Source organism: Nilaparvata lugens, chromosome 12 (assembly GCF_014356525.2).
Source record: "Nilaparvata lugens isolate BPH chromosome 12, ASM1435652v1, whole genome shotgun sequence".
NCBI classification, from domain to species: Eukaryota; Metazoa; Arthropoda; class Insecta; order Hemiptera; family Delphacidae; genus Nilaparvata; species Nilaparvata lugens.
Genome location: NC_052515.1, coordinates 23,171,382 through 23,193,718, shown reverse-complemented (window position 1 = coordinate 23,193,718; position 22,337 = coordinate 23,171,382). Strand labels below are relative to the sequence as shown.

Below are 22,337 nucleotides of genomic sequence, written 5' to 3'. Positions count from 1 at the left end.
TTTGAAGGTTTTGAATTGATTACTCTTGATGTATTGCAAAAAATACACATAATATATGGGACTATAGTTGAAAGTTGTATAGACTTGTTAGTAGCATGAGAAGTACTTCATTACTCAGGATAGATACAGTAATTTATCCAAATTGACATTAAACGACTCAGTGCCGGTTGCACAAAAGCCGGTTAAATTTCAACCGTGATTAATTTCACGAGAATCAATCATAGAAGCCGTCTTATCAAAAAGGTCTTCTCTGATTGGTTCTCGTGGAATTAATCACGGTTAAAATTTAACCGGCTTTAATGCAACTGGCACTCAGTGTTTGTCAGTAGGACAATGAAAACCTAAAATCATGGAATTGAAAATTTTAGTAACTCAGGAACTTTATAACGTAAAACCAATAAATGAAATGAAAGAAAGGCTACAATCAATCTATTATAATGTTCGATAATTTTTACATTATCTGGAGGTGAAAGTACTTCTATTTTCCCCTTATTTAGAAAATCGATTTTGATAGAGATTTCCTCAATGTTGGTAAGTAGAATAGTATGTAGCTCGATTAGTGTGTATATGAGATCAATTACCTTGTCTGAAGTGACGGTTTGAAGTGTGATAAGAGTCTGTGGTGATATCGACTGGCAACCGTCCGAACCTAATAGGAAAGAGATAAGTTCGAGTGCTCAGCGCTCAAAACTGTCCAATTTTATCCGACTCTTGATCAAAAGTTTTTTATTAGTTTCCAAAATATACTCGATTTGTTTAGAATGGTCTAGTTTTTGCTAAATACCTAATCGGAAGTTTTTCTAATTTGATATTGGTAGTATATTCAAATTCAAATACAAATTGATAAAATAAATATTCTAACTTACATACTGTAAGTTACACAAGGTATAGAGTGTAAGGTATATCACTCTATATACCTTCTGAAAAACCTCCTTATAGTCGATTGGTCGAAAGAAGAGACAACAATAACATAGAGTTTGAGCTTGTGTGCTTTTAATGTGATGACTCATATCAGTTTTCAATTGCTCGACTCGTAAATAACAGTTCACAATGCTTGCGATATATTGACACCGAATCAGGTACTGTGTACTGTGATAATTCAGTAGTCTATGACAAAGATGTTTCAATTGACACTGTGAATCGGCCACACTAACACATTGATCACATTGTCTCTCGGCTCTCAAACAAACTTGCGGGACCAAAATATTGTAATCTCTTTATGAAGAATAAAATTATTAAGAGAAGATGGTTTAATATTTAGTTTTATTTAGTATTATAGATTTCAGTTTGTTCCACAGTCTTCTGTCATATGGTATTCTACACTGGGGTGGAAGTAATCATGTTTATGGTGTTCTTCTTCTCCAGAATAAAGCTGTGAGGATAATAGTGGGGGCCACTTTCAGGGAACATTGTAAACCGTTATTTGTTTCTCTTGGAATATTGACGGTTTACAACCAATATATTTATGTTGTTGCCCAGAATATACATAAAAATAAGACTAAAATGAGCACAAGAGGTATGATTCATTCATTTAACACCCACCAAAGACAGCTAATTGATAACGAACGTACATGTTTAACCAAGTACAGAAGTCCCATCACGTCTTGGGAACAAAGGTCTACAATAGGTTGCCAGAAACAATAAAAAAATTATCCAGTCACTTTGTTCAGCAAATCACTATTTGATCTTCTGCGTGCAAATCCCTTCTATTCTTTGGAGGAGTTTTTCACACATTCTTTATAATTAAGTGTTAAGTGTTATGAATATTTTACTGACGTTGCTGATGACTGTATGGTCCGATAGCAAAAGAATGAAATCTATCTATCTATCTATCTTTAGCGTGACCATATTATAATGTATTTTTGAGGGATTAAATTATTGAAATAAACTGGTTTGGCGGGATCATGTTGTGAATAAAAAAATATTCTTAAATAAAATAAATATTTATTCTTCATGTTGTGAAGAATAAAATAATTGATTAATTTTGGAATAATTGTCTGATGTGTGTTTGTTTTGGTGTAATTTCAGAAGAAGATGCACCCGCCCACCACAACCACAACAAGTAACGGCCCTTCGACTCCCGCAGTCGCGGCAAGCAGCAGCGGCAGCAGCGTCGCTACGAGCGGCGACAGCAGCGAAATAGAGGACAACTCGACCGCCAGTGCGACAGCGATCGCGGTCGCCAAGCAGAACGGCCATCACGCCGCGGGCACCAAGGAGCCGGCGCCGTCTCCGAAAGACACCCCCGCCGCCAAGCCGGCCAAAGAGGCCGCCGCTCTTAAACCAACTGCCGCCAACGCCAATGCTAACTCCAACTCGGCTGCACCCAACAAGATCAAGGCCGACAATCATCTCAACGAGGCTGATAGTCCTGGTTGTTCTTTTTCATGGAACTATGTGACGCTGTTTCAATTTCAATTTATTTTTACAGACACATACAAGTTTAATACACAGAATAACAAATTGAATGGGATTTCCAACTATGGATATCCATGTACTAGGAAAACCTTCAATCCTTGAGAAGGTGAAAAAGGTATCAGGAAAAGTAAATAGACGGTAGATATGAAAGGATGGGATGGGGGAAGAAATATTAGTCTCTCTGTGGACTAGAACAGATTGCATCTATTTTTGTTTTTCTGTCCATCATTTTAGATTCTAGTCTTATATCCTCCAATAAATGTCATACATTTGCAACGGGTTTTCATCACTCGATGCTCACTTTCACAAATTTTAAAACCAATAAATCTACACATACTGTATGTATTATTTGTTCATCTTGAAATATTCATTTCATATGTTTATATTATAGTGAACATTTTACAATGAAGTGAACTTTTTGGAATTTGAAATGAACTTTATATCCGTGTTCGTTGAGAATTGTGATGGGTGATTGGTGACAAGCTTTGTTGTGTGTTGCAGCTGCTAAAAACAAATGGGTGCGTCTTGAAATAGATCTGCCCAAAGGTCGCAACAAGCGAGAGAGAGACCGCTCTCCTAAGCACCAGTACAAAGGACAGAATGGTGATTCCGGTAAGTAGGCCTATGCTTACAACTTTTGAAAATTAGTTTTGTAATTTCATTTTTTCAAAATCCAAGTTTATAGTATTTCACACAAAATATTTACGATATTGTGAAATGTCTTCATAATATTGAGAAAATTTACTAAATAGTCGATAAATTTCCATTGAGCATAGCTGAAAAATTGTTAGTTTTACTATGAAATGCTAGTTTTGTTAGTTGAAGTACGAAGAGAACGCTCAGGTCGATATGTAGCTTCCAGTGTAAGTAAGGCTCTCAATCGACCTTCATGTAACGCAGAGAGTGAACAGTACGGTCACAGAATACGATACAAAATGGAAATTCGGCTAGTATTCTTTCGCAAAAAAGAATATTCTTTCTCAGCATGGTAATAGTATAGATGGGGGGGGTTCGGATCACTTTACTGATCCGGGTCAATTGATCTCGTTCACTGCCGCGAGCCAATCAAAAGACCCGGATAGCCGTAATTTTAATTTTTAACAAGATGGCATAGTCACGTGACGTGGTCTTAGTGCACTCAAGTATTGGCGACATGCAAAAAGCATAGGTTGGATGGGCGTTTGATTGATTCTTTCCTTTCTGTATGTATTCTGTGATACGGTTTCGTCTCGATTACCGATTAATCTTTATAAGCCACCCGCTAAAATCAAAAACTAAAGTCAAAAATCAAAATCGAATCACAGTTAACTCATAAAAAATACAAACAATTGTAGGATTGGATTTTTAATCAGCTGACCATATATGTAGGCTATTTTTATAGAAACTGTAAGATACAGATATAAAAAGCTTGGCATCAGCTGATTAAAAGTGAATTGCTCATGTTCGCGGCGCGTATATCTGTACGCACCTTAAGAAGAACCTTCATTTTTTAGGGTGAAGGAAGTGTTTGGTCAGTTTACTCTTAACAGCCGGTACCCTCACGGCATCAACAATTCCTACACTAGCCCTATGAATACAGAGTGAAAGGAGAAGATGTGTGAGAGAGACATTTCCATCCCTACCACGCCAGCCACTCTTTCACAGTTTGAGGGGTTGAGGTTCATGTCATAGCTCGTGGCCTATACTACATCCAACAACTCTTTCCCAGTTTGCAGGACACTTATTGAAATAATCTAATGGACTATTAATATTAACCTATAGATTTCATGGTCCATTAAATTTAATAAGTTTCTTTGAAACCGGGATGTAATGTCTGAATATAATTTAAAATATATATAAATAATTTTATATAAAAAAGAACTCATTTATTTTATGAAATTCGGATGAAAAGAAGTTTTGGACTGTAGTCTGTTTCTTTGTCCTTTAGTTGATGATAAATAATAATAATAATAATAATAATAATAATAATATAATTGAATGAAAAAGACTAAGAAATTGTCAAAAACCACAGATTTATTGATACAGTACTTAGAAAGACCGGTTTCGGTTATTACACCATTGTCAATCTCTGATAAACAATTTTATCAGAGTTTATCAGAGATTGACAATGGTGTAATAATCGAAACCGGTCTTTCTAAGTATCAATAAATCTTTGGTTTTTGACAATTTCTTAGTTTTTTTCATTCAATATGAATAATTACCACAATATCAACTTCTCAACTACACAAAAAATAATAATATAACTTTATTTCGAAGTGAAAAGTGTAAATTTAAAGACGTATTGTGCTCACTATAACCTTAGTGTCCGGTTTCCCATTAGGGAACTTTGGACTATATACGGTGAGCTGGAACTACCCGTGCGTCTCCCCACCATTGAAAGCCATACGCTAGTAATAATAATTAAATAAGTTGACTCTGTTCTTTATGTTTTGTTGAAGTTAGTGAATGTTTGGTTGCAGGTCATGACAGGGACGATTACATAAACGGCGGTAACCACCGCGACTATGGCAACAGACGCGGTCCCAGGTACAGCAACAATAACAACAGCCTGAACAACGTGAACAACAGGATGGCGGGGCGTGGACGCGGCATGGGCGCACGGGGCGGACCGAGGGCACAGTTCAACAACCGGGCCAATATGCGCCACAACCCTGACTATCCAGACTACCCGACCGAATACACGCAGGTAATCCAGCAGGTATAACAACCAATCCAACTAATACTATGCGTGTTTTGTGCCAGGTCATTTTCAACTTGAAATGTGGAAACTTTTTTTTTTTAATTTTTCCACATTTCAACTTGAAAATGACCTATGGTCGAAACTAGTCGTAATATTTTGAATAATAAAGGGTACTTCAAGTTTCAATATTATTTTATTAATTTATAAAAGTAGCCCATTCAAGTGAAGAGTTTACATTTCACTAAAATATTTGATAGCTTATAGGTTTTATTTTTTTAATACAGTTTCGAAAGGTATAATAGCCGAAGACCATAGATTCTACATGAAATTTGTAACGATATGTTCAGTAAAATTTTCTTATATCGACCTTAGTTTTAAAGATCTATGATTTTTCAATCTTTTTAAAAACGGCAATAACTAGAAAACTATCAGTCAAAATCTTATTCTAAGGATATTCATTGAAAGAGGTAGAAATTTTCAATAAGATTAGTATAATTTGTATCTTTGTTTGATGTTTATGGACGTTTTATGAGTGTTCAAACTGTTTAACAAAGGAACAAGTTATGCCTTATTAGAAATTTCTTCCTCTTTCGAACAATATCCTTAAAATTAGATTTTGACTGATAGTTTTCTAGTTATTGCCGTTTTTCAAAAATATCGAAAAATCGATAGTTCTAGAAAATTAGGGTCGATTTAAGAAAATTTCACTAAACAATTTTTTGTTGCAAATGTCATGTGGAATGTCTTCTGAAGTTACACCTTTCGTGGGACACTCTGTATACTGTAATTCATTTTTAAGGTATTCAAATTTATATAAAAATGAAGTGAAATGAAAATAGTATCTTTTTCGAAAAAAAAACATTTTTTACTCATTTCAAAACAACAAACTTCTTCAAATTATTATAAAAAATAATTTAATAATAAGTTTGTTGTTTTCAAAAGAAGTACGTGTTTTTTTCGAAAAAGGGTGCTATTCTCATTTTATTTTATTTCTATAAGTTCTTAATATTTATTATAAATCAAATTCATATCTATATGATCTTTTAATATCAGAATTAAACTGGATTCCCACTTATCAGTATCAGAGTCAGTGTCCGGTTCAGTGAAAATATTTCTCTCATGTATGGAAGGGACTATTCGTACTAGCTCGGCCGGACAGAGTGGGACCAGTAGGAATAATAGTGGGACTAGGGACTCATAGGAATAATATTTTCACTTTAGACATGTACAACGGTAGTGATTTGTGGCAATCTAGCTTTATGATAGTGTTTGCTTCTCTCAAAATATCTACCCATGAAAATATTATCTGTCGGCCAGAAATACGGCCATGTGGGGCAGTATTGGAATTTTTAACATTTTTTTTTTTACTTTCCTTGCCCTATTACCATAGGTAAGGAAAGTATTGCTTTCCGAAAAAAATTAAGTTACCCCAATTCCTAAATTTCTATACGTTTCAAGGTCCCCTGAGTCCAAAAAAGTGGTTTTTGGGTATTGGACTGTATGTGCGTCTGTGTACACGATATCTCATCTCCCAATTAACGGAATAACTTGAAATTTGGAACTTAATGTCCTTACACTATAAGGATCCGACACGAACAATTTCGATCAAATGCAATTCAAGATGGCGGCTAAAATGACGAAAATGTTGTCAAAAACAGGGTTATTCGTGATTTTCTCGGAAACGGCTCCAACGATTTTGATCAAATTCATATCTAAAATAGTCATCGATAAGCTCTATCAACTGCCACAAGTCCCATCTGTAAAAATTTCAGGAGCTCCGCCCCATCAATGCAAAGTTCGATTTCAGATTCCCAATTATCAGGCTTCAGATACAATTTAAACAAAAAATGTCAAGTGGAAAAGATTGAGCATGAAAATATCTACAATTAATGTTCTGTAGCATTTTCACCTAAAATTGAAAATAAGCTCGAAATTCGAGAAAATGAGATTATCCAATTGCAAACTGTTGGCAACTGATTCTGTTGATTCATTCACTATGAAGAGATAGCAGAACTTGAGTGTCTCCAGCGTTATTGTTCTGTCACCAACTGGCTCAGATCTTTTAATAGTAGACTTGAGATGCGCGTGAACACTAGCGTCAAGTGATCAATTTTTCATAACGGCAAGGAAAGTTGTGTGAGTGCACCACACCAGATTTTTTGCTACTCAAATTGGACATTTTTGTCCTCAAATTTTTGAATTTTTCTATTCTACTACATTTTTACATTTTTCTACTCAAATTTTTGAATTTAATTTATTCTGATATAAAACGACCAGCTGATTAAATTCAGTTTGAGCTTCCACTGTGCTAACGACCCATATTGCTACAATTTTCTCAAAATTTATTTCTGTTTTTAGATCAACAAGTTCGCGCCAACAGCACTTCAACCATTCATGGGTGCAGTCTTCTTCGAAAACATGGGCTACGCTAATTTGGATGATCAAACACTCATGGACTATGTCAGAAAACAGATGTAAGTTGCATTTCACTCCGAATTCATCACCTAATTTCGAAATTGAATAAATGTGTTATTTTATATTCATGTACTAACCATGTTGTCGGTTAAATATTGAACCAATTAAGCTGCGTTCACACCGGAGTTAATAACAAAAGTTTTTAACATTTTTGTTATTAACTGATGTTAATAACATTTTCTTTTTGCTGCTAGTTTTGTTATAAACAAGAGTTAATAACTTGAAGTCACTCCGCTGTAGTTGGTAGGTAAAACTGGCGCGCTCTGTGTAGCAGGATGCGAGGGCGTTGCGCAGAAGATAGGAACCTGTTATAAACAAAATTTAATGCGATAATAGAGGCTATTAACTTCTGTTATTAACATTTTCGTTAAAAAATATAACACATTTTCTTTGATCTTTACCGACTCTCGATAGATAACATAAATCTTGTTAATAACAAGGAATTTTCAGTTAAAATCACGAGTTATTAACTTTTGCTAACTTTTTTAACGATTCAGTCAAGTTAATAACTTTTTGTTAATAAGACGTGTTATTAATTCCGGTGTAAACGCAGCTTAAGAATGAAATGTGAACCATTGATGGTGGGGTTTGAAACTAGTTATTGTAATAATAGGACGTTCAACCACAACTATTCCTATAATATTGTTCATAAAGGTGGGCTTGACCACAATTCGTATTTTTTGTAATCCCATTCCCAGATTAGTAATCTTTTTTCGTTCATTTCTATCAACAATAAGGATTATTGAAAAACAAGAGGAAACATGTGTTTTTCCAATTGTTCAAACTTCATTTGTTTTAATTTTGGAACAGATGAAGTTGTCTTCTAATTTTTGTATCATCCATCGATGCCATGAAAACGTATATTCAAATAATGTTCTATCTACACAATTTCTATTGTTAAATTTTTTATTTGGTTTGTCAATTTGCAGAGAGTACTACTTCAGTGAAGAGAATTTGATGAAAGATCTATTTTTGAGACGGAAAATGGATGCTGAAGGTTTTCTGCCAGTGACGTTGATTGCTTCCTTCTATCGAGTCAGGAACTTGACAATCGATCTGAACAGAGTGCTGGAGGCTATCAGCACCTCTGACAAACTGCAGCTTGTTGGTATGAAGGTAAGTACTTGTCCTTTACCTAGTCTCTATCTTCAATCATATTTTTATGTGTTTTTAAAATTAATTTTACACGAATTTGATTCATATTTCTGATAAAATAACTATTCATAATCATAGATAGAATGACTTGAAATTGTAACAAACTCTTATTTATTTTTAATAAATAAATAGGGCAAGGTATGATGAATTTCTTAATTATGTGGTTGTGACATATTCAAGTTTGTATTTAATAAAGATATTCAATACAACATTACCCTCACAACACAGAAGGTTATAATCAATTTTGGCAGGATTTTTTAAGTGAAGTGACATCAATATTTTTCAACCAAGTTGAGTTTTACTTCTTTGAATTATTGATAGTACTTAATAGTATTTTTACAATAATATTTCGAATAAATTTATTACTTTTCTACATATAGAATTCAAAATTAGTTTGAATTTTTTCAATAATTTGAAAATTGTGCCCAACCTGAGTATAAAAATTATAAATAGTGCCAGTCAATAACTATTATTAACTACTAAATAAATACTATATTTAATATATTAAAATAATTATTACTATAATTAAATAATAACTATTATTAAAATAGTGCCAATCTTGTTTATTTCGTTTTCTCTAATATAGTGCTTGTGTTAAACTGATGAAATTAATTATGAAAAGTGATGAAAGGTTTGTGTGTGCTACTTTTTAGGTGCGCACCCGTAACGACCCAAAGAAGTGGCCTCTGCCCGACCCAGTGGGCAACCCATTCTTTGTGAGTGGTGGAGGCGTGCAGGCGCAACCCATTGTGGCCACCATGCACCCACTGGGCGCACCCATGCTTTCGCAGCCGCTGCAAGCAGTGCCGCCTGCGCCCATGCCGCGCCGCTACCAGCAGATCATGTTCCCACAACCACGCGTCCCGGCACCTGTCTACATACCCACCGAAAACCTCAACCCGGATGTGCCAGAGTTTGTGCCGATTGTAAATGGCTTTGACCGGGACATTGAGTGTGCCGAGGAGGCCACTGAAGACGGTGTGTATGGCGAGGAAGCCGAAAGACTGAAGGAGGAGCAATCAACGCCCAACGTGGCACATGAAGCTGAAAGACTGAAGGCCACTGCTGGTGATGGACAGAAGGGTGGCACCCAGGAAGAGTCAGTGACTAGTGGTGACACCTCCTCATCAGTCTCCAGACAAGGATCGGCTGAGAGTGAAGGTAGGGTGTTGTGGGTTGATCTTTGCTAGTACAATTCCACCTGTGCCCCTCTGTCCTACCTTCACCTGAAACTGCATGCTCTATTACCTACCTAAGGAAAAGACCTTCATGAATACTTATATCTGCAATATCTTATATCTTAATCAGTGTTCTACTCACTAAAAACTTGATCACTATTTATGTCATACACTATTTTTGACTACTGTGTTTATTTGTGATGAATATTGCATGTTTTATTATTATTTTTAGCGTATGACTTTCAATGGTGGGGAGATCCAAAGGTAGTTCCACCTCGACGTATATAGTCCAAAGTTTCCTAATGGAAACCGGACACTAAGGTTATACAATACTTAACACAATAATACAATACTTAATACTTAACACAGATCAGTATAGATCTTACGTAACACAGATAAAATAAGTATACTACACAATACTTGAAATGTTTTATTAATAATGTACTACTCACTAAAGATATCTGCATATTATTAAAACTGTAGTACCTATGTAGGCACCGTAGTGCATACCTTTATCTGTACCTGTACCTTTTCTATTTTTTCTATAGGGCTACAATCATTTGGCACAGTTTATAATATAGAGAGCGATAATGCTAGTGCACTGATGCTCTTTTGCTGAGATAAACCCTTCTATAATATGGTACCTTTATTTTACCATTAAGGTTTTTTTCAAAACCATATTCATGATATCTTATGTAACTTCTCCATCGATTAGTTACTGAAATACTCCAGAACAGCTTGATAGAAAATGAATGGAATTCAATTATTCATGGAAATACTAACGTCATGCTCTAAAACTGCTTTTATGATGATTTCCCGAATTATGTCCTCATAAACCTTTGGGTAATGGAATGAGATTAATGAAATATCTTTCAAAGAATAATATGTGTTGGAAATTTAAAGGTTATAGATAAAAGAGTTCGAAAGTTATCGTCAAACATACAAACTAGTTCCACTGGAGCATCAAGTAAAAATTAGGACTCTTTGTAAACAAAAGTAGGATTTTCTGATATTTTTTACAAGAACTTCACCCACTGGCGGGATTTACACCACTACTTTCGTAAACAAAGCCATAGTGCATCCTGGTGACTTCAGCACAGCTAGGGTTTTGAGAAATTCACTATTTTTGAGAAATTCACTATTCTTGAGAAATGAGCTCTTGATTGTAATTTACAAAAACAGTCACTTTATAAGAATTTACTAGATAGTATAGATACACTATGAATTTACATTTGTAACTTTGTATCTATAAAGCTAATCTAATTCTAATATTCATGAATTGAAATACAATAGTAGTTGAGTTGATGCTGTTAATTTATTTTTTTCTTAAACTCATCCATCGTCAATTTTAGAAGTTATTGGCTCGGTTGCATAAAAGCCTATTGAATTTTATCCGTCATAAAATGACATGATACCCAATCAGAGAAGTCAACTCTTCAAAAAGAAGGCTTCTCTTAGCATGATTAAAATTCAACAGGTTTTTGTGCAACCGGGCCATAGTAATTTTTCTCTAAATTTCTTACAAATTGAATCCTCCCACTCTTTCTACAGTCCTATTGTAAACTCATATTATGTTTTGTGTTTGAATTTTCATTTGATTAGTAAAAACTGATATTATTTGTAATAATAATAAAATTAAATTTTTTGTAACAAAATTACTGTGCTTTTCATACTATTTTCTTAGGTCGCTCTAGAATTAGATTCAGAATTACATTTCAAAATCGTTATATAGTTCAAAATAGAATTTTCTATGTCTATCAGGGAATTTAAGACTTGATTCCCTAACGCTGAACTTTGAATTGTAGTCAAAAATTGTTTTACATAGGATAGAATGTCCTAGTAATTGACAATTCTGATGGAATATATTATACATTCTATGAATACAGTATGTCAGTATTACATAATGCGTACAGCACTCTTGAAGATATCATTATCATTCGGTAATTTATAATTTTTTTCAAACAGATAAAAATTTTAAAGGATTCTTATTCTATGAAATGGATTGTTGGTTCAAATTATTGGTTTGAAACAGTAAGTATCAAAGCTCTGCTGAAAACTTAGATCAAACCTTTGTTAATCATCTTTTATCACTTTGAATTTATTTTTATTACCTGAAAAATTATAAATCTTTTTTTTTTTGAAAGTTATATCGAATAAAGTTTAATATTCTGTTTCAGTAAATCTTCTCATTATTTGAAAAAATTCCAAAGTATTGGATTACATAGAATTACTATTACATCACATAGAATTATTACTAGTACCCTTTTCATTTTATTGGAGCCACAACTAGTTTGGGTATTCATCTCATTATCAATTGTTGATAATTTATTCCATGTAATAAATTCCCAAATTAACTTCCCAAATAGCCCTTTTGTGAAATTACTGAAAAAGTTTTTGTTTGACTACCATTTCAACTTAGAAAAGATTTAATCTATTCTGAATCTTACCCACTTTCATGACTTTTCTCGTCTTCTCAAACATAGAAAACTTCTGCTCTCCTTTTCTATCCTCCTCTAACTTACTCCCCTTTCCCCGCATCATCATCCTCCTCCTTCTTCATCTTTCACTGTGTAGATTCAATATGTTCTCTGATCTATGTTACCTTGAATACGCCTAAAGCTGCGTTTACACCAAAGTTATCAACAAAATGTTTATTTTTCCGTCCTCATAGATTCTATTAGATTGAACGGAACTTGACAAACACATATGTTCATCATGTTATGTTCATTCTAATAGAATCTATAAGGACGGGGAAATAAACATTTTGTTAATAACTTTGGTGTAAACGCGGCTTAATGAAGAGTATTTCATTCTTATTTCTGTCTCAAGTTTTCAATCTATTTGCATGAACCGTGAGAGATCGTTTAGCAGATGTGCTGAAGAATTGTTGTAATTTGTAGATAACAGCTGCAACAAAGCCGAGACTGTATCGATACCTGCCTTGAAGGTCAACAACATCACTCCCACATCACCAATAACCGAGCAAGAAGTATGGAAAGAGGTCAGTGAATACTATGTTCTTCTTAAAATAAAAATATAAGATATGGTTCATTATGATTTATACCGTATTTCCTGAAACTGACTTGGGGAGTCTAATATCACTAGACTTCAAATATACAACGGCACAAATCAGAACTTGCAAATTTCTTATTTTTTCACATAATGAAAGTTCATATTTTATTATGAATGTTTAGAGCACTCCTATCATAGCTGCCATAGCCGATATTATTTTATTCTAAGGCTCAACTCACAGTTACGCGACTCAAGTCGATAAGAGACTGCGACTCTAGTCTCTTCTCGACGCAACATGTTTTTTCAAATGTTGACATTCAGACCAGTCGACTCTACTCTCCACAACCTCACGACTGTGAGACTGAGTCGAGCGTCGACTCGACATGTTGGTCGAGCCTCGACTTGAGTTGCATAGTACCATGCATTTTTAATTGAAGTGAGGTTATGTTTCATGAAAGTGATGTTTTATCATTCTAGATAAGACAATAATAAGAGTTATATAAGGCAATAATATTCATAATAATAATAATTATAAAATTTATTACATGCGCAGAAGTGACGAATTGGATCTCATATTTTTAATAATGTGAGATCAGAAATGGAGTAGCATGGAACTGAAGTGGTGACAATGAGCAAGAAAGTCGTAAGGTCGAGAGACTGGAGTATCCTCGACTGTAGTCGTACGATTTGAGTCAAGGCAGTGTGAGTTGAGCCTAAGTCTTATATGCCTACAATATTGAAAAATCTCATTGCACATGGCAAAACATAGTGGAGCGGCGAAGGTAGAGGGTATTACAGTAGGTATCTGAGAGTGTTGATAATAATGTATTTATCTAAATGTCTTCGCTTCCTTCTTATCTACCTTCATCGCTTCGCTATGCTCTGATATATTCGAATACATGCATTATTTTTAACACTGAACTTCCTTCTCTGCTAAATTCCTGCCTTCGCGGCTATGCTATGTTTAAACCCTTAGTAGCATCAATTTTCTCACTGAATATAAACTTGAATTTTGAAAACCTGATTATTTGTTATGAATAGTTTTCGAGTTCAAATAGAATTTGTTCAAATTAATGTTTAGTTACAATTTAATTTGAACCATCATGGCAACACCTGCCACATCTTCAACTGAATCATGGCCAATCTGTAGTCTTCTCTAGAAGATAACTATATAGAATGGCCATGGCTGAACTTATGAAACCTGATTCTTCATCTTCACTCGCCATAAAACCTTTTTGTGTACCGTAATTTAAATGGTTTTTGGAAAAAATTCCACAAAGTACATACATTTCAACTATACAATACAAATGCAATGAATTACAATCAATTCAAATAAAGAACATTCCTTACAAAAAATAATAAATTGAACAATAATAGTATTAGACTCAACTCACACGCGATTCAGGCCGAGAAGAGACTCGACTCTAGTCGAGAGCTTGTGTTTCCAAATGGTGACACTCAGACCAGTCGATTCTAGTCTCCGCGACGTCACCATTTGAAAACTCATGCTCTCGACTAGAGTCGAGTCTCGACCTTAGTCGCTTAAGTGTGAGTTGAGCCTTAATAGTATCAATACCTTCTATTCCTAACTAGTAAGAATTATAATGAACAATGAAGAATCAAACTGAATGGATTGAGGATTATCATTGCACTATTATTCAACACTCCAAATAGCATAAACTTGGTGAAAATTTACTATATCTACTATATTATATAGATCTTTATGAATCTACTATAAATAAATACAGTAGTATTGACAACATCAACGTCTAATTCTTTTAATTATGGAGAAAAACCTCAACATGTCTCACGATACGATCAAATTATAAATTATTGAATTTGTTTGCAGGTAAAGAGAAAAGTGAAATCAAGAGAGAGAGCGGACTCGTACCGATCGGCGACCGGAGAGAGAGAAAGACATGACTCTGTGAGATCGACGAGAGAGCGCACGGACTCTTATCGCGAGGAGAGAGAGGAGTTGGACTTCCAGTTCGATGAAGAACTCGATGTTCCCAGTCTCACCGGCCGACAGAAGCAGTTCACTGATTGGTCAGTAATTTATGAAAAAAATAATGTTAGAATCAATTCAAAATCAAATTCAGTTTATTTGCCAAAAAATAAAACAATAAAGCAAGCAACTCTACAGAATAAGTGCATTGCATATCTGACAGTTCGATAATAGAATTAATAAATTATTTAATTTAAAATAACTGAGTTTCTGGGACGTCCACGATTTCTTCTTCCAAATGGCTGATACAATAGGGTCTTTAATCCATTTTTCCTTGTCCATCATTCGACAAAGCGTTTAGCGCTATCCTTTTCTAGCTCCGCAACATTGCCAGATCGTTCTTCATCAATGTAGACATAAATGATTAATTACTAAATATTAAATCTCATATCTCAATTATTATGAAAATTTATTATTAAATCATTGGAAAATATTTTTCCAAAATGATTCATTATTTTAGACAACAATGAAAAGTTGATATTACATCGGATATACCGGTATCAACTATCTTGTATCTATAGAAGGCAGTGGCCAGAAAGAGAATCGACAACGCTGTTTTCCTATCTTTCTCGTTTTGAAAAAATATTTCCCATGATAAAGTGAAAATAAAATACATTTATCTATCTATCTACTGCCATTGTAAAGTGGAACTCACTTTAGTACCTATCTGAATTATTATATTATTTTATCTCGTGGATCTCACTATAGTATCTGAATTAATCTTAGTATCTGTATTTAATCTTAGTTGAATTATTGTATTTGTCATGCTAGACTCTATTTTGATTTTTGTATAATATGTATTTATGAGTGTGAAATAAATTTAAATTTGAATGAAGGTGACTTTTGAAATGAATAAATTACAAACATGTGTCTATTAAGGCTCGAAATGTTTTATCCGATTCCAATTTTGATATACGGTAGTTCGATTTATTTATTTTTTCATACATTGGTGCATACAAAATCATTCTCAACTATAGAATGCAGTGGCCAGGAAGAGAATTTAATTTAATTTTATAAGATTAAAATTGTTATGATTCAATTTTGTTTTGTTAGGTCGGAAGATGAAAGTGACGACTACGAGCTGAGCGATCACGAGATCAACAAGCTGCTGATCGTGACGCAGACGTCGTACCGGGCGCCCAAACACGAGGGCTACGACCGCACCGGCGACTGGACGTCACGCGTCAAGATGACGCAGGACCTTGAGCAGGCCATCAACATCGGCCTACAGTACTACGAAGAGAACCTCTGGAGCGAACAGGAATGGGTGAGTTACAGCTTACAGACCAACTAATTGCTCGAAAAGTTATTGCCAAGCTAAAGGTGTGTGCACACTGAGAGCCAAACAAGAAGAAGAAAACTTTGAAGGAGAAACAGTAATAATAGAAGAAGACAGAAGAGGAAAAAGACAGTAGAAGAAGACGAAGAAGGAGGATTGATTGAGTACTTTATTTATGTAGATTACAATATAATACTGGCTTATACACTTATATACAATAGCTTACAATACAGCAAAATTATAGATGACTTAGAAAAATATAAGGAGGAGGATGAGGAGAAGAAGAAGACGAGGACAAGGAGAAGAAAAGGAATTGGTGGAAATGGAAGAATATTGAGGAGAGAGAAATAGACGAAGACACCCAAAGAATAAGCAGGAGAGGAAGAAGAAGAATATGAGGAAGGAGAAGGAGTGACAAAGAAGAAGAAGGAGAAGAGAAATTTGTGGTTATAAAACAATTAAGAAGAGAGAAGTAGTAAACAGAGATACCTCGAGAAGAAGAAGAAGAAGAAAAGGGTGAAGTAGAAGAAGGAAAAGAAGAAGAAGAAGAAATCGCCTATACACCTAAACTACCTATTAAAATTTATACAAAAAAAAACACCTTCAACGCTCCAGGTGGAAGTTTTGTCAACTTCCACAAAAATTCATGATTCGGAATTTGTAAACTAGGTTATGTTTATAGAATGCATGTAGTAATGTCAGCACAAGCAGGTAATGTTTTCTATTTCTAAATTATTCTTCTTTAGATTATTATGACAGAAAATAGTGTACGTTACTTGGACGTGAATGTCTTTTGCAGTGCTCGAATGAAATTCTAATCTCGGCTAGCGCCTCGACTAGAAACATCATTCTCGCCTGCAAAAGTCCCCTTCCCGTCCTTGTTACGTAAGATACTATTATGGTTAAATTAATAATTTGAATTGTTGTATCAGTTTCAGCCAACATCAGGCAGTTACAAGACAGTGAACATAATCACTCAGGAGGATTTCGCGAAGCTGGCGCCGCGGTCAGCGCCGAAGAGAAGCAATCCCGAAGCCCCGCCCCCTCCACCACCACCCTCACTCAACACGCATGCGCGCTACATGCATGACGACGATGATGAGTTGGAAGAGGGCGAGATTAGGGATGATGATGATGATGACGTACTTGTTGATGGCAAAGTGTCTCACGATGAGTCCAAGGTTTGTAGATTTATTCATTCATTCAACTTCCAGCGGTATACACCACTTTCCAAACAGTTATACAACATTTTAAAGGAGTGTTAGACGAATGCTTGTTGTTTTTACCTGGATTGTATCTTGTATGTATTGTCTATGAATAAATTGATAAATTAATCAATATTTAATAGAAAAATACATGCAATAATTTTTTATTATTAAGTAGATAACAAGAACATAGTTGACAGAAGTAGATCATAAAAGCTTTACAAAATATAGACATGATAAAGTAGTGAAAAACACAAACAACAAAAAACATATTCAAGAATAGGAACTTTGTAAATAGGTACCAATTTCTAGAATTCAATATTTAGACTTATAAAATCACATTCACATTATACAATAACTCAATCATGAATAACAATGAACTTAATGACAAACTTACTAATTATCAATAGCTTGGAGGCACTAGGGCTAGGGCGCTGAACTCAGTGATGGGCCTCTCACCGAGGGGCTGTACAACCCAAAATACTAATTTTTTATCTCAAAGATCAGCCGCATGTAATGGAGGGTTGAGTCTAACATAAACCAGAACTTTTTTCACCGGCTAAGAGCTTCAAGTTCCGTATTCGCGTACAATAAAAAGCGTTTGTAGTCAAGTTAATTAAGTAACAAGTCATCAATGATAGTTTAAGTTTAGCCATTAATATGTCATCAGTTTGAGGAGTATATAACAGTTGAGTCATCAATATCCTGAAACTTTTTATGATTGCGAATTCTTACTAGTAAAAAATATTTTTGTTGTGATTTTCAGAAAGCAATCTCAGTGCCATCCGAATCGTCGTTGAAGAAGCCGCCGAAACGCGAGCAGTACGACGACAAACAGCGGCGCTACCGCGACCGGCCCAAGTTCTACGCGGTGGTGAAGGACACGCGACGCCCAGTCGACGGCCTCAAGCGCAAAACACGTCATTCGGACAATCCGCCGGTCGAGCATCACGTCGGCTGGATCATGGATGTGCGGGAGCATCGTCCCAGAACGTCGTCAATCGGCAGCTCGACCGGCACATCCCCGAACGAGGGCTTTCTCAGCGGCGGCACGCCCCAGTCGCTGCCGCACTTCCAGCATCCATCCCACTCGCTCCTCAAGGAGAACAACTTCACGCAACAGGTCTACCACAAGTATCATTCGCGCTGTTTGAAAGGTCAGTACCAGAATACAAGTGTCCATATTATACCTATAGGTTATTATAGAATAGAATAGAAAGCCCAAACATGATGTCACAACTAGACTTGACATATAGGCCAGTCATATAATAAATGCTACAAACCATATCACATAAATATGCATATATTAGTACCAAAGCTATTTACATAGCTTTATAGCTATAATGCTCTGGGTTTTAGATTTTAAAATCCCCCTACACATAGTTTTTTGTCAAGAAATTATTTAACTGAGTAAAAGGGGTTACTCAAGAAGAACATCTCTAGACTCTCTTAGATCCTTCTGTAATTGCAATTGTAATTGTAATTCTATAATTGCAGCATTTGATGGACTTTGATCTGTTTTATAATAATAATACTAATTTCTCTGATTGCCAATGAATTGCAACCAGAGGAGTTTATTGACAAAACATATACATAGTTTTTATATTATACATACAAAACTGCTAATACTAAACTTAGTTCTTATTGACCGAGCGAAGTGAGGTCTAAGATTCAAGTCGACGGTTTGGCATTTCTCTTAATGTTTAAATGTTTATATGTTTTTATGTTGCGCATTTACGGCAAAACGCGTTAATAGATTTTCATGAAATTTGACAGGTATGTTCCTTTTTAAATTGCGCGTCGACGTATATACAAGGTTTTTGGGAATTTTGCATTTCAAGGATAATATAAAAGGAAAAAGGAGCCTCCTTCATACGCCAATATTACCGTAAAAATCAGACTATAGAATTATTCATCATAAATCAGCTGACAAGTGATTATACAGATGTGTGGAGAAGCCAGTCTATTGCTGTATTTCCATAAGGTCTATAGTTTCAATCAGGTACTTGTGAATGAGAATACTGCGTGAGGTCTACTGTTCACAGAACTACTAGTTATGATACCCCACTATAATAATATGTGTCGGGGTGATCATAATATTCTTTTCCAAAACATGTATAACAAATGTAATTAGTAATTTTAGTTATAAAGGTTTGTTAGTTATTAAAGGTAGAATAAAAAGAAGACAGTAGCTCATTCTATATCATATTTACAATGAGCTCCTCAGTCTGGTAAATGCCAGTATCATATAACCATTTGATTATGCAATCTGCTCCTGTATAATAGGAATTTGTTTGGGCCCGAGAATTTGTGGCTCCAATTCCAAGAATATTCTCAGATGAAAATTGCTTTCTCGAGTTCAGCCACTACTAAATCTATTCGATTCACGATTTTTGAAGTTTCTCACAATTTGAAAGGTTGTTCTAGGCCTCTATGAAGTAAGCTCAAATATGCAAAAAACATTAAAACTAGACGATCTTCACAATGCTTTGAGTAGAAAAGATTTGGACAAAATATTTGTTTGCCACATTGTGCGAAAATTCAATCTTTTCATGATGCAAGCCCATAAATATGACTGGATTTATTCAAATTGACAATTCTCCATCGAATGTTTTGTCAGATTTAATTTCTATCCAAACGTATGAGCTTGCATGAAATCTCGCACAATTTAGCATCGTGACGATCGTCATGTTGTAATATTTTTGTATCTTTGGGTTGACTCCAAATACTTCAGCTATGGTCTGGAGAAGAAGTTCCGTCCTGAATTGTATACAGACTTCCAAATAGAAACTATGCGCGATTATGAGAGTGGTAAGTGTTTTCTATAATTTTATTTGAAAAATAAATATTTGCACTTAGTTTTGTTCCAACTTGTAGTGGAACTAGTTACGTGTGGTCGCCGTCTAGGTGTCACCCCGACTACCTGACACCTTGGTCATTTTGGCCATAGGCGACTACTTGTACCCGCATAAAAATATACCATTGCCGACAAGTTGTCCCCCCGACTACTTGTCACCTATTGGACCAAAGGTGCCAACTAGTCATGACCGTTAACGACAACTTGACACCTCGCACTCTCGCGTCAGAGTGTCCCCCCCGACTAGTTGTCACCTCCTTAGAAAGGAAACAGGTTGACGGGGATGGCTCACGTCAACTTGTCCCCTAAAAACCGGTTTTAAAAGGGGACAGGTTGACGGGGTGTCAAGTAGTCGGGGTGGCACCTAGTCGCGTTCCCGTTACGTGATAAACAAGCAGTATGTGGGTATATATTCTTGCAAGCTCCTGAAGATTTTTCTGTGAGTTCGACATAGCATGTTTAAATGTGAGTTTCAGTCGTGAAAAACTGGGTTTTTAAGCTATATAAGTTTTTATTGGAATAAAGTTCAAATAGATGCAGTTGTTATCGATCAAATTAGATTTTGTGTTCAAGTTGTGATATAGATATTTCAATTTTGAGCAAAGAATTTTCACAAAATTCTGTTTACAGGTCAGCTTTACGGTCTTGAAAAGTTCTGGGCGTTCCTGAAATACTACAAGCACAGCTCGAAATTGTGTGTTGATCCCAGACTGAAGGAATATCTGTCCAAATTCAAGACGATAGAAGACTTCAGAGTCTACGAGGTTTGTACGCCTTTATTGCTATTGGATTGATATCACAGTTCTATTCGAGTAAACTCATAGTTATTTATTTATTAATTAGTTATTTCCTGTTGATTTACAAATATTATAAATTATAATAATTTGATTATATGGGAAGAGATGTTGTAATATTTCTCCATGAATGAAAGAATAAGACATTGATGTTGTCAATACCTCTATATATCAAGGTCAGTCATATATTGATATTGACAACATCAATATCTTGTTCTTCGAACTATATTATAATTTATAAATGTCCGTCAATGTCGAGACAATTTTATTTAATTATTAATTTATAGACAATAGAATACAATCTAGGTGTAAACAACAGGCATTCCCCCAAAACTGCTTTTATCCTTAATTTAAAATAAACAGTCCAGAGGTTATGTAGAGTTTATGATCTGATTTACACACAATTTAAGTCCAAAAAAATGTATCAACTAGAGTTTTGTATTTATCTGATTATTTACTTCCACAAACACGAAACCAAACAAGGTTTTTCCAAAAAAGATGAAATTCTTGACATGCTATAAGTTTTTTAGTTCCAAAAGATGAGTGGTTATTGAAAAATGATTGATATTATTTTGCCCAAATGTCAAAAGTAGCGGAACTCGTCTTATTTCATTAAGTTTTTAGTATTTTCAACAATACTATTAATTATCAATATTTATAGAATAAAAGAATCGTCTTATACATGTAGGGGATAGGAAATTCATGAATGAAGCATCGTCTCGTCTATAATACATAATAAAGGAAAGAATTGGCTTTTATATGTACAGGATAGGAAATTCACGAATGACACATCACCAAATCTGAACTACTCAACTGGTTAACTTGAAACATATAGATTCTTAATTCATCGAGGATGGCTATTAAATTCCGGCCTATTCTAAATTCTTCAAGATTTCAGTACGTCAAGTATTCAGTTTGTCAAGTTTTTTATTAGACCCTTGCAGAGCACGGGTTACCTACTAGTCTATAATATAATATCGGGAGAGAATCGTTTGTTACCAGTTCAACCCTATAATGCTGAATCAGCTATATGTATAAGTTATTTATAATCTATCTATTCTATAATAAAGGAAAGAACTGGCTTATACACGTACTGGATAGGAAATTCACGGATGACGCATCATCACTTCTGAACTACTGGACTGATAAACTTGAAATTTTGCATATCGATTCTTAATTTATCGAGGATGCTTATAAGATTATTTTCAGTTCTCCAAGATTTCAGTACGTCAAGTTTTTAATTAGACCCTTGCGGAGCACGGGTTACCTGATAGTT

At 34.9% G+C, this 22,337-nt stretch overlaps 2 protein-coding genes across 2 annotated transcripts in view; both read left to right on the top strand.

Annotated features, from left to right (window-relative positions):
• Positions 1–2,560, top strand: part of LOC120353934 (la-related protein 1-like) — a 48,934-nt gene extending 46,374 nt beyond the window's left edge. Inside the window, exons 4-5 of the mRNA XM_039439489.1 lie at positions 2,029–2,374; positions 2,502–2,560. Coding sequence (XP_039295423.1) covers positions 2,029–2,374; positions 2,502–2,560 — 405 coding nt within the window. The remainder of the gene's footprint in view (positions 1–2,028; positions 2,375–2,501) is intronic.
• A 340-nt stretch (positions 2,561–2,900) lies between these two features.
• LOC111050114 (la-related protein 1B) overlaps positions 2,901–22,337 on the top strand; it is a 28,205-nt gene continuing 8,768 nt past the window's right edge. The window contains exons 1-13 of the mRNA XM_039439488.1: positions 2,901–3,030; positions 4,878–5,116; positions 7,457–7,572; positions 8,503–8,689; positions 9,382–9,889; positions 12,807–12,907; positions 14,768–14,967; positions 15,980–16,193; positions 17,138–17,386; positions 18,177–18,606; positions 19,838–19,848; positions 20,083–20,221; positions 20,898–21,031. Of these exons, the coding sequence (XP_039295422.1) occupies positions 4,988–5,116; positions 7,457–7,572; positions 8,503–8,689; positions 9,382–9,889; positions 12,807–12,907; positions 14,768–14,967; positions 15,980–16,193; positions 17,138–17,386; positions 18,177–18,606; positions 19,838–19,848; positions 20,083–20,221; positions 20,898–21,031 (2,418 nt within the window). The 5' untranslated portion in view covers positions 2,901–3,030; positions 4,878–4,987. The remainder of the gene's footprint in view (positions 3,031–4,877; positions 5,117–7,456; positions 7,573–8,502; positions 8,690–9,381; positions 9,890–12,806; positions 12,908–14,767; positions 14,968–15,979; positions 16,194–17,137; positions 17,387–18,176; positions 18,607–19,837; positions 19,849–20,082; positions 20,222–20,897; positions 21,032–22,337) is intronic.